At 41.9% G+C, this 20120-nt stretch overlaps 1 protein-coding gene across 6 annotated transcripts in view; it reads left to right on the top strand.

Moving 5' to 3' along the window:
• CFAP92 (cilia and flagella associated protein 92 (putative)) overlaps window positions 1-20120 on the top strand; it is a 63426-nt gene that overhangs the window by 18118 nt on the left and 25188 nt on the right. For all 6 annotated transcript variants that reach the window (XM_053598874.1, XM_053598877.1, XM_053598876.1 and 3 more), the window contains one exon: window positions 7932-8830. In XM_053598874.1, coding sequence (XP_053454849.1) covers window positions 7932-8830 — 899 coding nt within the window. The remainder of the gene's footprint in view (window positions 1-7931; window positions 8831-20120) is intronic.

A 20120-nucleotide genomic window follows, 5' to 3' on the forward strand; every position in this document is an offset into this window, starting at 1 on the left:
GCATTGTTCCATTATCTTTTAGTTTTTTTCTTTTTTTCTTTTCCTTTCTTTCTTTCTTTCTTTTTTTTTTTTTTGTTGTTGTTGCAGGTTTTGGCTGGGGCTGGGTTTGAACCCACCACCTCCAGCATATGGGGCCGGCGCCCTGCCCCTTGAGCCACAGGCACTGCCCTAGGTTCTTTCTGGAACCTTTGTATGTGGCATGTTTTTTATGTCTCTCAAAGTTTGTAGAATCTTCTTTTTGTCTTCTGAAAATGCATATTTATATGTTTTAATGTGAGTATATCCATATACATGTATGTATATTATGCTTTTATTTTGAAACATAGATTTACAAGGAGTTGCAAGGATAGTACAGAGAGGTCCCGTGTATCCTTCACCCACTTTCTTCAGTTGTTATGTGTTTCATAACCATAGCACAATTTCAAAATCAAGAACTGATATTGATCCAACATGTTTGTATAGTTCTAGGCCATTTTATAAGTATCCCATGTGTAGATTATGTAACTATCATAGCCCTCACGATGTAGAAATAATCCATCACCACAAAGATCTCTCCCATACTCCTAACTCCTTGTACCTCAGAATGTGACTTATTCAGAAAGAAGGTCTTTACAGAGGTAGTCAAGTTAAAATGAGGTCAGTAGGGTTGATCCTAATCCAATATGACAGGTGTCCTTATGAAAATGGGAAATCTGGACACAGAGACAGACAGGTACAGAGGAAAGCTGATGTAAAGTGACATAGGGAGAATGCCGTATGAGTAACGTTGCCACAATCAGAGGAACTTTTGGGGCTACCAGATGCGGGAAGAAGCAAGGGTGGATTCTTCCCTAGCACCTTTAGAGAGAGTATGGTCCTTCCAACAGCCTGCTTCTGACTTCTAGCCTTCATAACTGTGAGATATAAATTTCTGTTGTTGTAAGTCACCCACTTTGTGCTATGGGGTCTCACTATTGCTCAGGCTGGTCGCACCACAGTGCCCAGCTAATTTTTTTCTATTTTTAGTAGAATTTGGGTATTGCTTTGCTTAGGCTAGTCTCGAACTCTTGAGCTCCCACCTCATCCTCCCAGAATACTAGCGCCTGGCCCTACTTTTGAATTAGGCTGTTTGTTTCTTTGTTGTTGGGTTGTAGGAGTTCTTTATATATTCTGGATGTTAAACGATTACCAAATATATGTGTTGTAAATATTTTCTCCCATTCTGTGTGTCTTTTTACTCTCTTTCTGATGTCTTTTGATGCACAAGATTTTTTAATTTTGATGAAGTTCTCTTTATCTGTGCTTTTTTCCTTTTGATGCCCATGCTTCTGATGTTATGACACCATTGCCACATACAATGTCTCGAAAATTTCTTCCTATGTTTTCTTCTACAAGTTTTATAGTTTTAGCTTTTAACTTTAGGCCTTAATTCATTTTGAATTAATTTTTGTATATAATGTGAAATAGGGATCAACTTTATTCTTTTCCTTGTGGATATACAGTTTTCCTGGCATTTTCTTTTTTTTAAGGCAAGCATGGAACAAAGTTTAGTGAGGAAGAGAAAGATAGGCTTACAGAGTAAGAAAGTTTACAAAGCAGGATACATTCGCGATAGACAGTGAGTGGGCCTCCACTGCCAGGGCAAGTGGGCAAAGAGGCCCCCAGCACCATTTTTCAAAAAGATTGTCCTTTTGTCCTTTCTCCATTGAACAGTCTTGTCACTCCTGCTGAAAGTCAGTTCTGAGGGTTTTTTGAGGGGCTCCAACTACATTCCACTGGTTGGTCTGTCTGTTCTTATGTCAGTACCATGTCGTTTTAATTATTGTAGCTTTGTGAGAAGTTCTGAAATTGGGAGTTGTGAGTCCTCCAGGTTGTTCTTCTTTCTCAAGTTTTGGATATTTGGGGACCCTTCAGTTTTCCCTGTGAGCTTTAGGATGTGTTTTCTATTTCTGAAAGAAAAAACAAAAACAAAAAAAACTTGGGGATTCGATGATGGTTGCACGGAATCTGCGGGTTGCTTTGGTAGCATCGGCATCCTAACAATATCCAGTCTTCTAACCCATGAACACGGCCGTCTTTCTTTTGTGTGGATCGTCTTTATTGTCTCCCAGCAGTGTTTTGTAGTTTCCAGGGTATATGTCTTTTACCTCTTTGTTGGATTTATTTCTAAATATTTTATTCTTTTTCATGCTTTTGTAAATGAAATGTTTTCTTAATTTTCTTTTTGGATCATTTCTTGGTTATATATAGAAATATGCTATAACTGATTTTTAGTGTGCTTTGTATCTTGTAGCTTTGCTGGATTTCTTTATTAGTTCCAACTAAGAGAGAAAGAGAGAGAGAGAGAGAGAGAGAGAGAGGAGAGAAAGGGTTTTCTACATATGAGATTATGTCATTCATCTGCTAGTAGAGATCATTTTACTTCTTCCTTTCCTATTTGGATGCCTTTAATTTCTTTTTCCTGCCTGTGATCTGAACTTCCAATACCACGTTGAACATAACTGGCCAAAGTGGGCATCCTTATATCTGATCTTAGAAGAAAAGCTTTCTTTGTTGAGTGTGATGCTTGCTATGTTTTTTTCATATATAGTCTTTATCATGTTAAGGAAGTTACTTTCTCGTCCTACCATCATTGAATATTTTTTATCATGGAAAAGTATCGAATGTTGTCAAATGCTTTAACAGATTTAATTGATCTGAGGGAGAGCCCAGACACTAGTACTTAAAATGTCAATGAAAAACGAAGGCATACTCTGTAAAGTAATTTAAAGAGGTTTATTTTGAGTCAAATTTGAGGACCATGACCCAGAACCACACACAAGGAGCCTTAAGCAAGTGGATGCGCTGTGGTAGGGTTACAGTTTAGTTTTATATATTTCAGGAGACAGTAAAAAAGTCGTAAGTCAATACATGGAAGGCATACGTTGATTTGGCCCGAAAAGGTGAGACATCTCAAAGGGGAGTTTACAGGTTATAGGTGGGTTTAAAGATTCTTAAAACTTTAAACCCTGTGAGGCTTGGCGCCTGTGGCTCAAGCGGCTAAGGCGCCAGCCACATACACCTGAGCTGGCAGGTTCAAATCCAGCCTGGGCCCGCCAAACAACAATGACGGCTGCAACCAAAAAATAGCCGGGCATTGTGGCGGGTGCCTGTAGTCCCAGCTACTTGGGAGGCGGAGGCAGGAGAATCGCTTGAGCCCAGGAGTTGGAGGTTGCTGTGAGCTGACAGCTTGAGGCTCTGTCTCAAAAAAAAAAAAAGTGATCCACATAACCCAAAACATTTGTAACCCCTTAATATTTTGAAATTAAAAAAAAAGAATTACATCTGACTTCTCAGATGAGAAGAAACCATGTGAGAATGGAGTGAAATACTTGAAGTTTTCTTTTTTTTTTTTGCAGTTTTTGGCTGGGGCTGGGTTTGAACTCGCCGCCTCCAGTATATGGGGCCAGTGCCCTACTCCTTTGAACTGTAGGCGCTGCCCCTAAATACTTGAAGTATTGAGAGGAAAAACAAAAACATTTCCAGCTTCCATGGCTGTCTAAAAGAAAGAAAGAAACCCAAACCTAGAATTCTGAATCTTGTGAAATTATTTTTCAAAAGTAAAAGAGAAATAAAGACTTTCTTAGAGAAATGAAACTTAAGCAATTTGTTGCCAGTACTCTTGCTTTGCAAAAAATGTTAAAAGTTCTTTAGAGGCAAGAAAAATGTTGTAGGTCAGACCTACACAGGAGGCACCTAAAGAAAGGGCATTAGAGAAGGAAAGGGAACTGTTTTTCTATAACTATTTTTCTCAATGTTAATCTAGCAAATAACAATCAATTCATTCTAATATAATAATAATAATATATTTGATGATTGTAGCATATATAAGTGGTACAAGGGATGGGAAGGAGGAATTTGAATTATTTTGTTATTATAAGGTACTTGGACTACCCTCAAAGCAGTATAGTGTTATTTGAACGTGGACTTGGATTAGTTGTAAATGTATTTTGCAAATGCAAGGGTGATTATTTAAAAACATTTAAAAAGAAATATAATTATTATGCTAAAAGAGGAGAAAAATGAAATCATATAAAATAGCCAGGTGTTGTGGTGGGCACCTGTAGTCCCAGCTACTGGGGAGGCTGAGTCAAGAGAATCACTTGATCCCAAAAGTTTGAGGTTGCTCTGGGCTACGACGTCACGGCGCTCTCCTGAGGGTGACAAAGGGAGACTCTGTCTCAAAAAAAAGAAAAAAAATCAATATAAGCTTTCACCTTAGGAAACCAGAAAAAGAAAAGCAAATTAAATCCAAAGCAAGCAGGAGAAAAGAAATAAAAATTAGAGCAGATATCAATGAAATTGAAAAACAGAATGGTTCTTTGAAAGTTCAATAAAATTGACTTGGCACCTGAAGCTCAGTGGGTAAGGTGCCAGCCACATACACTGGGGCTGGTGGGTTCAAACTGGCCCAGGCCTGCTAAACAAAAATGACAACTACAGGCTCAGCACCCGTAGCTCAGTGAGTAAGGGCACCAACCACATACACCAAAGGTGGCGGGTTCAAGCCCGGCCCGGGCCTGCCGAAAAACAATGACAACTGTAACTAAAAAATAGCCAGGCATTGTGGCAGGTGCCTATAGTCCCAGTTACTAGGGAGGCTGAGGCAAGAGACTTGCTTAAGCCCGAGAGTTTGAGATTGCTATGAGCTGTGACACTACAGCACTCTACTGAGGGCAACATAGTGAGACTCTGTCTCAAAAAAAAACAACAACTACAACCAAAAAACAGCCAGGCATTAGGGTGGGCGCCTGTAATCCCAGCTACATGGGAGGCTGAGGCAAGAGAATCGCTTAAGCCCAAGACTTTGAGGTTGCTGTGAGCTGTGATGCTACAGCACTCTACTGAGGACGACATAGTGAGACTCTGTCTCAAAAAAAAAAGAAAAGAAAAGAAAATTCAATAAAATCAACAAAGTTCTAGCTGGACTAGGAAATAAAAGAAGGAAGACACAAATTACTAACATCAGCAAGGAGAAGTCAGCACCACTGATCCCATGCACATTTAAGGAATAATAAGGGAATATTATGAACAACTCTGTGCCTACAAATTTGATAAGCCAGGAAATGGACCAATTTCTTCACCCAGGAAAAAATAGATAATCAGAATAAGCCTATTTCTATGAAACCAATGGAATCAATCATGAACAGTCTGCTAAAATAGGAAACACCAGACCCAGAAAGCTTCTTTCCTTACACGAGGCTGAGGGGCACAAATGAAATGAGCTGGTATTGTCGTTTGTAGACCTTTTTAAAGAAAGATCTTTTTTTCCATAATCTCTCCCACATTCCGCAGCTCATGAGAGGGTCTCCCTTGCTGGTCTCCTGGCTAGAAAGGTATAGCTTTAGTGTTCCTGCTGGGCTGTAACTGGGTCTGCCCCTGAGGACGGGGGGGTAGGAAGTTGCCGAGAGGGAACAACCGTGGGGCTTTGCCTCCCGCTCTGTGGATCACACGGGAGGAGAGAATTCCCCTGGGAGATTTCTAGGTGTTTGCCTACCTGCTGCTGCTGCTGTTACCAGACTGCAGCTTTCAAACCTAAACTTTCCTTAGGGCAGGCCTGTCTTACACGCCTCAGACCAGAAAGAGAAGGCTTCTCTTGGGGCTCCGTCTGTCCATCCGGGCTTCCTTGGGGACGCAGGGAGGAGCACAGAACCCAGGAAATTTGTTGCTGTGTAGATTACTTCAAGTTTGGTCTGCTGCTCCAGTCGGCTCACTACCTGTTACTTTTTGAGCCCATGAGTGCCGTCTAGGTTTTATTTATTTATTTATTTATTATTTTTTTACATATACATGTGTTTCTTAGGTTTCCACTTTTGCCTTCATGCTGTCCAGGTTTTTAGCTGCACGAGAGAGACAGAGTGGGTTGTGTTTACTCCATGTGACCACATTTGCAAGCTCTCTTACTATTTTTTTATTATTATAAATTTGTAGGTTTTTAAAAATATTCTGGATATGGGTCTTTCGTTAGCTATTATTTTGGTTCATTCTTGCTGCTTTAACCAAAATACCATAAAATGAACGGCTTATAAGCGACAGACGTTTATTGCTCACAGTCCTGGAGGCTGGGACGCCTCAGACCAAGGCGCCCGCGGACTCAGGGTCTGGCGAGGACCCGCTCTTCACGGGGGCACCTTCTGGTTGTGTCCTCACACGGCAGAGGGTGAGCTGGTTCTCTGGGGTCTCCAGCTTTAGAAGAGCACTCATCACACTCATGAGGTGGTCCTCAGGACTGAGCTCCTACCAGAACCCCCCTTCTAATGCCAGCATATTGAGGACTAGGTTTCAGCATATGAATTTGGGGGACACGGATGTTCAGAACATATACTTAGAATATAGAAAGAGAGGAAGTAAGTTCTGCCAGTCTGGGGCTTGACTTTAGTTTTCTAAAGTGTCTTTGATGAAGTCCAGTTTATCAGCTTTTCTATTCTCATGGGCTTTGCCCTATCAAATCTTTGTTTCCCTCAAGTTTATGACTCCTATGTCTTCCTTTAAAAGAAGTATTATTTTACCTGGTAAGTTTAGATCAATTGTGCATTTTCCTGACCATAAAAATGGTGTCTCTATTTAGATCTGTAGTTTTTCTCTGCAGCATTGTACAGAGGTCAGCTTTCATTTAATGTCTTCCTATTTTGTGCTTTTTACACTACAGTAAATGGCGGTTTTAAAACTGTCATTTTAGAGGGACTTTACCTAACAAATGCAATCAGTATAACCTGGTGTCTTGTACCCGCAATGAATCCCCAACAACAACAACAAAAAATTTAAAAAAAACTGTAATTTTAAACTATTCATTGCTAGTAAATAGAAATGTAGTATATTTAATCTTGATGATACAATTTCCTTAAACCTATCAGATATACTTATTTGATCTATCTGATCGTTCTCATTTCTTATACCTGGTAGCATCTGATTTTAAGAGTATGTAGTGGCATTTTGCTTAGGTGTTTTGTGATTTTGACTGTGATCTCACATTCAGTGGAACTTTCTTGGTGGGAATTCTTTGAAAGTGAATATCCCCAGAGACATTTTGTAGCTTCTTCCAGGTACCTCGGAGTCCAGGATTATTTTATTGCCAGTCCAGAATTATTTTAAAATAAATTCTCAGCTTTAAAATGTATTTACAGGGCGGTGCCTTTGGCTCAGTGGTTAGGGCGCCGGCCCCGTGGCAGGTTCAAACCTGGCCCTGGCCAAGCTGCAACAACAACAAAAACAACAACAACAACTATATATATATATGATATGTTATATATATAATATTTTATATATATAATATATATATGTATACACATATATATTACAGCTTCAGTGTAAAATAAGCGGTTCACTGGGAGGGTGAATTCTGACAGACCTGCGTCAGCTCAGCTTGTGTTTATAAAATTTAGCACCACAGTTGAAACATGCAAATTTCCCTGTCTTCTCCCTTAGCACATCCTGACTGTTCCTTTCTCTCTCTGTTCCCCCTCCGCCCAGACCTCCTGGAGGCATCTTCTCGTGGCAGCCCTCCAACTGTATGTCTGGGAAGTAGGAATCCCTTTTCTAAAAATTACTTCTCCACCTTTTCTGTGCCCAGCCTTGAAATACAGATCCAAAAAAGGATACATGACCTGTCCTTGTGGCGGTGACCATTTGGGGGTGGCGGGAGAGACAGTGACCGATGCTTACTGAGCCCTGTTTTGTGCCAGCCACCAGCTCGGTGCTCTCTGGTGCACGATGTCATGAAGTGCTGGGGATGACCTTGCACTGTAGGCCGACTAGTGGATGTTGCGTGGTTGAGTAAAGTTGGGCTCCAAGGGTTGCAGTTGGTGAGTGTGGCCCTGGGGTTTGGGCTCTCCATGCTGGGCACCTCCCTTTCCCAGAGGCAGGGTGACAGCCGCTGCAGCTGGCTGACTTGCTGCGGCCTTGCTCTCTCCTAGAGGCTGTGCGTCCCTGTTTACTGCAAGTACCAGTTCTATAAGACTCCTGTTCACAAGACTGAGGGCAAGCCCCATGGAACCCACATTAACTTCCAGGACATCAATGTCATCTTCCTTGGGGCAATGAACCCCAGCGACCTGAGGGAGTACCTGGAGGGTCCCCCCATGGTGGTGGAAGTTCATGACAGGGACCGCAAGGCAGAGGAGTATTCTCGGAAGCCCATGCTGTTTGGGGAGGACCGTCTGGATCCATACCTCAACCTCCAGAGCCTCATCTCTTCCCAAGAAACTGAGACCAACCCCTTTGAGGCCCAGAACAAGACATGGGACCCTTATGGGATTTCCCGGGTCAGTTTTGCTGACCTCCTTCTTGGTCACAAATACTTGAACCTGGTTGTCCCTGTCCATGGCTGTGAGCTCAAGCCCACACAGGACAGCTGGGAAAACAGGACTAGGAAGGCTATGGGGCTTGCGGTCCCCAAAGATAGCCTCCACCATCGCCCAATGCCCATAGGCCACTACCTTGAAGCCAACACCTTGCTCAAGCTGCGAGTGGACATCACGGTGCCACTGAGGGCCGGTCCCCCTGATCTGGACCCAAGGGGCACCCAGTTTGGTCGCATCATCTTCGTGTTCCACTTCAGAAAGCTCTTCCTCCTGCACAGCCTGCTGCAGGACATCACCAGGATCAATGCCAAGGCCTTCGACTTGGACACCTACCCCATCAGGGACATCCAGCAGATCCTGTCAGCCTTCAAGATGCGGGTGAAGATCCAGGAGCAACAGCACCTGGACGTGCTCACGGGCTTCCACCTGCTGGACGGCAAGATCCACCTCTTTGTCCTGGAAGGCTTGGCCGAGCAGGGCCTGAGGCAGCTGTGGGAGAGCCACCAAAGCCGGTGGGTGATTTGTTTGAATTTCAAGTGAAAGTGATGGTGTGGGGAATGCCGAGTGGGTGGGATGGCTCCAGGCCAAGGGTCAGGATCCTTGTCTGGGAAAGGGAGATGTCAGTTCCTCCTTCCCAGGTTTACTATGAGGTCTTTACCAGGGCTTAATAACTGGGCCTGAGAATGGGAAGAATTGACTGCCTTTAGTTGAAGTGAAGAATTTAGAGGGTGCATAGACGATAGGGTGGTACCTTCAGACCTCTGAGCCAAGGACCAACTCAGCTAACTGGGGGCAGAATGTTCTGTGTTAGATTTCAGCACAGGGAAGATTCTTTTGAAGGTGAAGGGACTGCCCAGGCTATAGACGTTGCCCTTCCCTGAAGTTCTGCAGGACCTGGGTGGCCACTTAGTAGAGATGTTGTAGAAGCAGTGGAGTATCCAGTTCTGGCCTGAAGCAAGTAGCCCTTCCCGATCCATCCATTCTTTAATTTTGGTGACATGATAATTCTTTTTGCTTTTCATAATTTGCAAGTCTTCTGGTTCGGGCACATAGGGTCTCCTTCCTTGAGTCTGGAGGGTCCCCATCTGTCCTTAGATTTCAGATGCCCCAGGACATACATGCTGGCAGCTGGGGGTCCAGAGGTTGAGTCTACCCACCCAGGAGGGATTGCAGCTTTCTTAGGGGCTTGGCTTGATGTGCTGATGGACACACATGTCCACACAAAAACCTACACACAACATAATTACAAATAACTTGTGGGCCAAAAAGAAGTTTTAATGGAAATTAGCCATTTGTGTACATTAGCAGTGTTATGTATAACCATCAAAAAGTAGAAACAACTCAAATGTCTCTCAGGTGATCAGCAAATTGTGGTATATCCATACAATGGAATATTGTTCACCCATGAAAAAAAAAATGAAGCACTGATACACACAGCTGGGCCTGGAGAATATCACGTCAAGTAAAGGAAGCCAGTTACAGAAGGCCGCGTTTTGTATGATTTGATTTATATGAAATGTCCAGGTCGGGCCAATCTATAGAGATAGAGGTAGATCAGTGGCTGCCAAGGTCAACCACTCAGGGGAGGGGCAGGAGGGCAGTGGGGAGTCATTGCTAATGGGCACAGAGTTTCTGTTAGGGGTGATGAAAATGTTCTAGATTTAAATAGTGTTTATAGTTACATCACATTGTGAATATACTGAACACGGCTCAATTGTGCTCTTTAAAATGTTGAATTTTATAATAAGTAGTGAAGAATTCGGCTTTGCCCTAGAGAGCTCTGGGGTTTTCCCTTGACTTCAGGGAGGTGATCTGTGTCACACCTACTAAGAGTGTCTTATCCATTCGTGATAGTGGCAGGATGGAGGCTGGCAGTGCCAGAAAGACCGACAGTGTGATTTAGGGTGGGAGCTTTGGGTCATGCAAAACCACTTGATTTGGAGACTGGGCTCAACCATGTAGGCAGTCACCCAACCACCCATGCCTCTTTAATGGAGCCCAGTGAAATCTCTGAACAGCATGGCCAAGGTGAGCGTCCCTGGTTGGCAATACTCTTACATGTGGTCACTCCTCAATTCATAAGGGCAGCACACCCTTATGAGAGACGGAGGATGGAAGCTCTGTGTTTGGAACCATCCTAGCCTCAGCCCTGTGTATTTCTTCCCGTGGCTGATTTTAACCTGTATTCTTTTTTTTTTTTTTGCAGTTTCTGGCTGGGGCTGGGTTTGAACCCGCCACCTCCAGCAAATGGGGCCGGCGCCCTATTCCTTTGAGCCACAGGCACTGCCCTTAATCTGTATTCTTTTCCTGTAGTAAACTGTACCTGAGTGTAACAGCTTGCAGTGAGTTCCTTGAGCCCTTTTAGTGTAATGTCAAATGTGAGAGTTGCCTTGGGAACTTTCTGAACTTCAGTTGGTGTGAGAAGTGGGGCTGTGTCTTCAAACTTTGAAATCTGGTTAATTGAGCTATATGAATTATAGTACAAGTTTTTCTAGTGGCAAAAATAATATGAAGCATGTTCACTGAATCCAGTTTAACTAGGCTAGAAATAAAAAATTGTTAACCAGAAAAAAATTCCATATGTTTGGAATTTAATAAACATAATTACAAATAACTTGTGGGTCAAAAAGAAATTGTAATGGAAATGAGACATTTTTGAACTCAAAAATAATATATCTAAATTTGTGGGGATAATATTAAGGCTTTACTTACATGAAAATTTATAGCCTTAAATGCTCACATTGGAAATGGAAAAAAGGTGAAAATCAATGAAATATAAATATAGATGTTACAGACATTGATATAAATATTTCAAACTCTGCCAATGAATTTAAAAATGTATAAGGAATTAAAAAATACATTCCAAAATATGTTCAGGTAAGATAGCTGAATGAGGTTTATGGATATAAAAATTAGTATAAAATCCATTAAATTTCTGAATGCCATGATAATATAAAAACTAATTTTAAAAATTGGTACTTAAAGTATAAAAGGATGAAATTCAAAGGAATAAATCTGACAAAAAGATGTGAAAGACCTCCATCGTGACTATTATAGGATGTTGAGAAACATCAAAGAAAACCTAAAGAAGTGGAGAGAAATACCATCTTCGTGGTATTTAGACTCACTTGTAAAGGGTCAGTTATCCCAAAATTGGAACTATAGATTCATCGTAATCTCTGTTTTAAAAGTATGGGAGTTTAAAAGCTCATTTTAAAATTTATGTCAGCATTCGGAGGTCTTTAACAAGATGGGAAAACTTTCTGTACTAGATGTCAACACTCGTGGTAAAGCTTGAGTGGGTAAGATAGTGTAGAACGGGTTTAAGGACAGGCAGGCAGACCTATGGACTACAAGGTGTAATCCAGAACCAGACTTACATGTAGGTCTTCACTCAACATTGCAAAATATGAATATACTAAAAAACACTGAATTATATACTATAAAAGGGTGAATTTTACACAATAGGATACCACTTCTTACCCAATAGGATAGGAAGAAGCAAAAAGTCAGATAATAACAAGCATTGGCAAGGATGTGGAGAAATCAGAACCATCCTTCGAGGCTGGGAAGAACGTAGATGCAGCCACTTTGGGAAAATGTCGTGGTTCCTCAAATGATCAAACATAGGTTTCCCATATGATCCAGAAATACCATTCCTAGGTCTATGCCTAATAAAAATAGCCACAGTAAACTTGTACGTAAACGTTTATAACAGCATTACTTGTGATCACCAAAAGGTGGAAACAACCCAAGTATTAAGTGATGAATGGATGAACAAAATATGGCATAGATATTGGAATATTATTTGGACATGAAAAGGAATGAAATACTGGTACATGCTACATCATGAATGCCCTTAAAAAGATGAAGAGGCCAGCCATGAAAAACCTCATACTAAATAATTCCCAAACAGGCAAAATAGGGACACAGAAAAGTAGATCAGTAGAAACACAGGATGATAAGTCAGGGATTGGGAGTGGGGGGTGACAGCTAAGGTGTACAGAGAGTCGGGGTTGGGAGTGGAGGGGTGACAGCTAAGGTGTATAGGGGTTGGGAGTAGAGGGTAACAGCTAAGGTGTACAGGGGTTGGGAGTGGGGGGTGACAGCTGAGGTGTACAGGGGTTGGGAGTGGAGGGGTGACAGCTAAGGTGTATAGGGGTTGGGCGTGGAGGGTGAAAACTGAGGTGTATAGGGTTTTTGAGATGATAAAATGTTCTAAAATTGGATCAGATTAAAGATGGCGGCCCATGGGCGGCGCCTGTGGCTCAGTGGGTGGGGCGCCGGCCCCATATGCTGAGGGTGGCGGGTTCAAACACAGCCCCGGCCAAACTGCAACAAAAAAATAGCCGGGCGTTGTGGCGGGCGCCTGTAGTCCCAGCTACTCGGGAGGCTGAGGCAAGAGAATCGCCTAAGCCCAAGGATTTGGAGGTTGCTGTGAGCTGTGTGACGCCACGGCACTCTACCGAGGGCGATAAGGTGAGACTCTCGTCTCTACAAAAAAAAAAAAAAAAAAAAAATGGCGGCCCAGTAACAGCTTCCCTGCAACTGGGAACAGTGAGTCTGGGGAGTAAAGACTTCAGGCATCTCTGGCCAGTGGGATCTGCCTATAATCATCCCTTTGAGGATACAGGGAGCCAGCAAGGGACTTCTGGACCCCAAGAGGAGGACAAAAACAGTGGAAAACTGGCAAGTGGTTGCGTGTGTTTGATTGACCTAATCATGCCGGCAACTGTAAGTACAAGCAGCAGGGAGACTGCAAACTGGAAAGGCCTTACCTGTGAACTGTTTCGGTGTTCTTGGACTTGGCACTCAGTTGAACTGCCTTGGGGAGAGCTTGACCAGGAGTGTGGAGAACTTTGGGGCACTGTCTGGGGCCCCAGACTGAGCCACTGAGCTGGGCGCAGGAAGCCATTGTGAAAGAACTGCCTCAGCAAGCTCTGCCCTTAGGGTCTCAGAGCAAGGATTGGGCAGGTCAAAGTAACCTACTAACTGAGCAGCCTAAAGGTGGGGACTGAGCTGCCTTACAACCTTAATCCTTAGGGGCAGAGTGAGACGGTTTTGGCACACTGGAGCCTTGGGCTGTTGCCCTGGGTAGAGTGCCGTGACGTCGCAGCTCATAGCAACCTCAAACTCCTGGGCTTGGTGCCGCCCAGACCTCCATAAGAGCTGTGCAGCAACCCCCAATCGGTGACCTGCACCCACCGGGCCTCCACATTCCCTGACCAGGAACTGCGGGAGCCACGCAACGCTGTATCCTCCCTCCGGTGTCCTCCCAGCTTCCACACTAGCCTGTTCATATGGACAGGGACTCTGGTAGCTGCGTGCCCTTTGGAGCCCTCCGTGCCTCTGTGCAGAGCTCTTCTCCTGGCCAGAGACTGCTGGAGCCTTGGGCTCTCTGTGCCAAAGTCACTGGGCGCCTGGCACTCCCAGAACTGTGCGCACCACCCCCAGCCCTGTTGCTGGATCCGGGTGTGTCACAAACCGGAGCTGCTTCCACAACCAGAACTCCCTAGCTAGAGCAGCCCCAGAGGAACTACACAGGGTCACTCCCTACAAAGATGCAGCAACAATAGAGTGATCCCCCTGGGTCTAGTCTTGGAGAGACACTTCCCCAACTCTGAGGATAGCCAGAGGCAACGGTGAAAAACAATCATGAGGCGAAATCAACAGAAAAGCTCTGGCAATATGAATAATCAGAGTAGATCAACTCCCCCAAGGATCAATGGGGGCAGAAACAGTACAAGATCCCATGCACAAACAAATAGCTGAGATGTCAGAAATTGAATTCAGGATCTGGATAGCAAATAAGATCGAATTAGAATTCCAAAAGTTATCTCAAGAATTCAAGGGATTCAAAGACCAAATGACCAAAGATTTCGACACATTGAGACAAGAAGTTGCATCCCTCATAGATCTGAGAAACACAGTAGAATCCCTCAGTAACAGAATGGAGCAAGCAGAAGAAAGGATTTCTGACATTGAAGACAAAGCTTTCGAACGCTCCCAAACCCTCAAGGAAGAAGAGAAATGGAGGGCAAAAACAGACCACTCTCTCAGAGAGCTCTCCATAATTTGAAGAAAACCAATAGGGATCCCCGAAAGTGACGAAGTGGCTTCACAAGGCACAGAGTCTCTTCTGACTCTGAGATTATGAAGGAGAACTTTCCAGACATGCCAAGAGATTCCGAAATTCAGATAGCAGACAGTTTCAGAACTCCAGCACGACTCAACCCAAATAAGACATCCCCCAGACACATCATAATCAATTTCACTAAAGTTAATATGAAGGAGAATTCTGAAAGCTGCAAGACGAAAGAAAACCATTACCTACAAGGGGAAGAATATCAGAATAACTGCAGATCTCTCTGCTGAAACCTTTCAAGCTAGAAGAGGATGGTCATCAACTTTTAATCTCCTAAAACAAAATAACTTTCAACCCAGGATCCTGTACCCAGCTAAACTGAGCTTCATTTATGACGGAGAAATTAAATACTTCAATGACATTCACATGTTGAAGAAATTTGCCACAACTAAACTAGCTCTCCAGGACATTCTTAGACCTATCCTCCATAAAGACCAGCGTAATTCTCCACCACAAAAGTAAACCCACCCAAAAAATTTTTGATCAAATTCCAACTTCCACAGTTGCAAAAGGATTAAAAATGTCCACTGGTCTCTCGAAAGGCTTATCAATACTCTCAATTAATGTGAATGGTTTAAATTGTCCTCTAAAGAGGCATAGGTTGGTGGACTGGATACAAAAACTCAAGCCAGATATCTGCTGCATCCAAGAATCGCATCTTACATTAAAAGACATATATAGACTCAAGGTGAAGGGATGGTCATCTATATTCCACGCAAATGGAAAGCAGAAAAAAGCAGGCATTGCAATCCTGTTCACAGACGCAATAGGCTTTAAACCAACCAAAATAATTAAAGATAAGGATGGACACTTCATATTTGTTAAAGGTAATACTCAATATGATGAGATCTCAATTATTAATATTTATGCACCCAACCACAACGCACCTCAATTTATAAGAGAAACTCTAACAGACATGAGCAACTCGATTTCCTCCACTTCCATAGTAGTTGGAGATTTTAACACCCCTTTAGCAGTCCTGGATAGATTCTCCAAAAAGAAGCTAAGCAAAGAAATTTTAGATTTTAAACTCAACCATTCAACATCTGGTCTTAACAGACATCTACAGAACATTTCATCCCCAAAAAACTGAATACACATTCTTCTCATCAGCCCGTGGAACATACTCCAAAATCGACCACATCCTAGGCCACAAATCTAACCTCAGCAAATTTAAAAAAATAGAAATTATTCCTTGCATCTTATCGGACCATCATGGAATAAAAGTTGAACTAAGTAACAACAGGAACCTGCATACCCATACAAAAACATGGAAGCTAAACAACCTTATGCTGAAGGATACATGGGTTATAGACAAGATTAAGAAGGAAATCACCATATTTTAGGAACGAAACAACAATCAAGACACGAATTAGGAGAACCTCTGGGATACTGCAAAGGCAGTCCTCAGAGGGAAATTTATAGCACTGCAAGACTTCCTCAAGAAAATGGAAAGAGAGGAAGTCAGTAACTTAATGGAACATCTCAAGCAACTGGAGAAAGAAGAACACTTCAACCCCAAATGCAGCAGAAGAAAAGAAATAACCAAAATCAGAGCAGAATTAAATGAAATTGAAAACAAAAGAATTATACAACAGATCAATAAATCCAAAAGCTGGTTTTTTGAAAAGATCAATAAAATAGATAAACCTTTGGCCAACCTAACCAGCAAAAAAAGAGTAAAATCTCTAATTTCATCAATCAGAAATGGTAATGATGAAATAACAACAGACCCCTCAGAAATTCAAAAAATCCTTAACGAATACTACAAGAAACTCTACTCTCACAAATATGAAAATCTGAAAGAAATCGACCAATATCTGGAAGCACGCCACCTACCAAGACTTAGCCAGAACGAAGTGGAAATGTTGAACAGGCCTATATCAAGTTCTGAAATAGCATCAACTATACAAAATCTCCCTAAAAAGAAAAGCCCAGGACCAGATGGCTTTACGTCAGAATTCCACTAAACCTTTAAAGAAAAACTAGTACCTATACTACTAAACCTCTTCCAAAATATAGAAAAAGAAGGAATATTACCCAGCACATTCTACGAAGCAAACATCACCTTGATCCCCAAACCAGGGAAAGACCCAACAAGAAAAGAAAATTATAGACCAATATCACTAATGAATATAGATGCTAAAATACTCAATAAGATCCTAACAAACAGAATCCAACAACACATCAAAAAAATTATACACCATGACCAAGTTGGATTTATCCCAGGGTCTCAAGACTGGTTCAATATATGTAAATCTATAAATGTAATTCAACACATAAACAAATTAAAAAATTAAGACCATATGATTCTTTCAATTGATGCAGAAAAAGCTTTTGATAATATCCAGCATCCCTTCATGATCAGAGCACTTCAGAAAATTGGTATAGAAGGGACATTTCTTAAACTAATAGAGGCCATCTACAGAAAACCACAGCCAATATCGTATTGATTGGAGTTAAACTGAAATCATTTCCACTCGGATCAGGAACCAGACAAGGTTGCCCATTGTCTCCATTGCTCTTTAACATTGTAATGGAAGTTTTAGCCATTGGAATTAGGGAAGAAAAGGCAATCAAGGGTATTCACATAGGGTCAGAAGAGATCAAACTTTCACTCTTCGCAGATGATATGATCGTATATCTGGAAAATACTAGGGATTCTACTACAAAACTTTTAGAAGTGATCAAGGAATACAGTAATGTCTCAGGCTACAAAATCAACACCCATAAATCTATAGCCTTTATATATACCAACAATAACCAAGCCGAATAAACAGTCAAGGACTCTATTCCTTTCACTGTAGTGCCAAAGAAGATGAAATATTTGGGAGTGTACCTAACAAAGGACGTGAAAGATCTGTGCAAAGAGGGCTATGAAACTCTAAGAAAAGAAATAGCCGAAGATGTTAACAGATGGAAAAACATACCATGCTCATGGCTGGGAAGAATCAACATTGTTAAAATGTCCATACTGCCCAAAGTGATATCTAATTTTAATGCAATTCCTATTAAAGCTCCATTGTCATACTTTAAAGATCTTGAAAAAATAATTCGTTTTATATCGAATCAGAAAAAACCTCGAATAGCCAAAACATTACTGAGCAATAAAAACAAAGCAGGAGGAATCATGCTACCAGACCTGAGACTGTACTATAAATCCATAGTGATCAAAACAGCATGGTACTGGCACAAAAGCAGAGAAGTAGATGTCTGGAACAGAATAGAGAACCAAGAGATGGATCCAGCTACTTACTGTTATTTGATCTTTGACAAGCCAATTAAAAACATTCAGTGGGGAAAAGATTCCCTATTTAACAAATGGTGCTGGGTAAACTGGCTGGCAACCTGTAGAAGATTGAAACTGGACCCACACCTTTCACCATTAACTAAGATAGACTCTCACTGGATAAAAGATTTAAACTTAAGACATGAAACTATAAAAATACTTGAAGAAAGTGCAGGGAAAACTCTTGAAGGAATCGGCCTGGGTGAATACTTTATGAGGAGGACTCCCCAGGCAATTGAAGCAGTATCAAAAATACACTACTGGGACCTGATCAAACTAAAAAGCTTCTGCACAGCCAAGAACGTAGTGAGTAAAGCAAGCAGACAGCCCTCAGAATGGGAGAAAATATTTGCAGTTTATACCTCCGATAAAGGTCTAATAACCAGAATCCACAGAGAACTCAAACGTATTAACAAGAAAAGAACACGTGACCCCATCTCAGGGTGGGCAAGGGACTTGAAGAGAAACTTCTCTAAAGAAGACTGACGCAAGATCTACAAACACATGAAAAAAAGCTCATCATCCTTAATCATCAGAGAAATGCAAATCAAAACTACTCTGAGATATCACCTAACCCCAGTAGAGTAGCCCACATAACAAAATCCCAAAACCAGAAATGTTGGTGTGGATGTGGAGGAAAGGGCATGCTTCTACACTGCTGGTGGGAATGCCCACTGATACGTTCCTTCTGGAAGGATGTTTGGAGAACACTTAGAGACCTAAAAATAGACCTGCCATTCGATCCTATAATTCCTAGTAAAAGGTTTATACCCAGAAGACCAAAAGTCACAATATAACAAAGACATCTGTACCAGAATGTTTATTGCAGCCCAATTCACAATTGCGAAGTCATGGAAGAAGCCCAAGTGCCCATCGACCCACGAATGGACTAGCAAATTGTGGTACATGTATACCATGGAATATTATGCAGCCTTACAGAAAGATGGAGACTTTACCTCTTTCATGTTTACATGGATGGAGCTAGAACATATTCTTCTTAGCAAAGTATCTCAGGAATGGAAGAAAAAGTATCTAATGTACTCAGCCCTACCATGAAGCTAAATTATAGCTTTCACATGAAGACTATGACCCAACTATAGCACAAGACTATGAGGAAAGGGCCAAGGAAGGGGGAGGGAGGGGGGAGGTTTTGGTGGAGGGAGGGTAATGGGTGGGCCGCATCTATGGTGCATCTTAGAATGGGTACAGGTGATTGCACTAACGTACACAGCTATGATTTAACAATAAAAAAAAGTTCTAAAATTGAGGATGGTGGTCACAGTCGCATTAAATCAACTAAAAACCATTAAATTATATTTTAAATGAATAAATTGTATGGCATGTGAATTCATCACAATTTTAAAATACCTTTAGTGAACAGCAACAGTAAAAAATCAGTGGAGGAAGGGCAAGCTTTTCATTAAATGCTGTTAGGATAATTGTTTTCCCATAGAAAATAGGAAAATGAATTCCTACCTCTAACCATTCATAAAAATCAATTCCAGCTGGATTTAAAAACCTATGTATGTTTTTAACTTTTTAGTTTAACATACTTATAGATTCACAGGAAGTTTAAAAAATATGAGAAGTAGGGTGCCACCTGTGGCTCAAGGAGTAGGGCGCCGGCCCCATATACCGGGAGTGGCGGGTTGGAGCCTGGCCCCAGCCAAAACTGCAAAAAAAAAAAAGAAAGAAAAGAAAAAAGAGAAGTGCTATGTACCCCTCAGCCATTTCCCCCATGGTTCTATTTTACATAGCTGTAGTACAATATCTAAACCAGGAAATTGAGGCCCAGTGCAGGGACTCATGCCTCTAATCCTAGCACTCTGGGAGGCCAGGGCAGGTGGGTTGCTCGAGCTCAGGAGTTGGAGATCAACCTGAGTGAGAATGAGACCTGTCTCTAAAAAAATAGCCAGGCGTTGTGGCAGGTGCCTAGATACTTGGGAGACCGAGGCAGGAGGATCACTTGAACCCAGGAGTTGCTGTGAGCTATGATGTCACAGCACTCTACTGAGGGTGACAGAGTAAGACTGTCTCAAAAACAACAACAACAACAACAACAACAAAACCCCCAGGAAATTGACATTGGTACAATGTGTATTGTCTCTGCCAGCTTATCACATGTACATGTATGTAACCATCACTGCAATAAGGATACTGCAGAATCAAGATATTTCCACAAAGATCTCTCTCACGCTATATACCTACTTGTCTTAACCCCTGGCAACAACCGCAGTAGCCAGAAATACAATTGAGTTTTTGTATGTTGATCATGGAGCCTGTAGCCTTGTTTGATTTATTGGTTTGAAGACTTTTTGTTTGTTTTGGTTTGATAGATTCCTTGGGATTTTTTTTTTCTTTTTGAGGC

The sequence above is a fragment of the Nycticebus coucang genome, chromosome 8, assembly GCF_027406575.1.
Source record: "Nycticebus coucang isolate mNycCou1 chromosome 8, mNycCou1.pri, whole genome shotgun sequence".
Classification (NCBI taxonomy): Eukaryota; Metazoa; Chordata; class Mammalia; order Primates; family Lorisidae; genus Nycticebus; species Nycticebus coucang.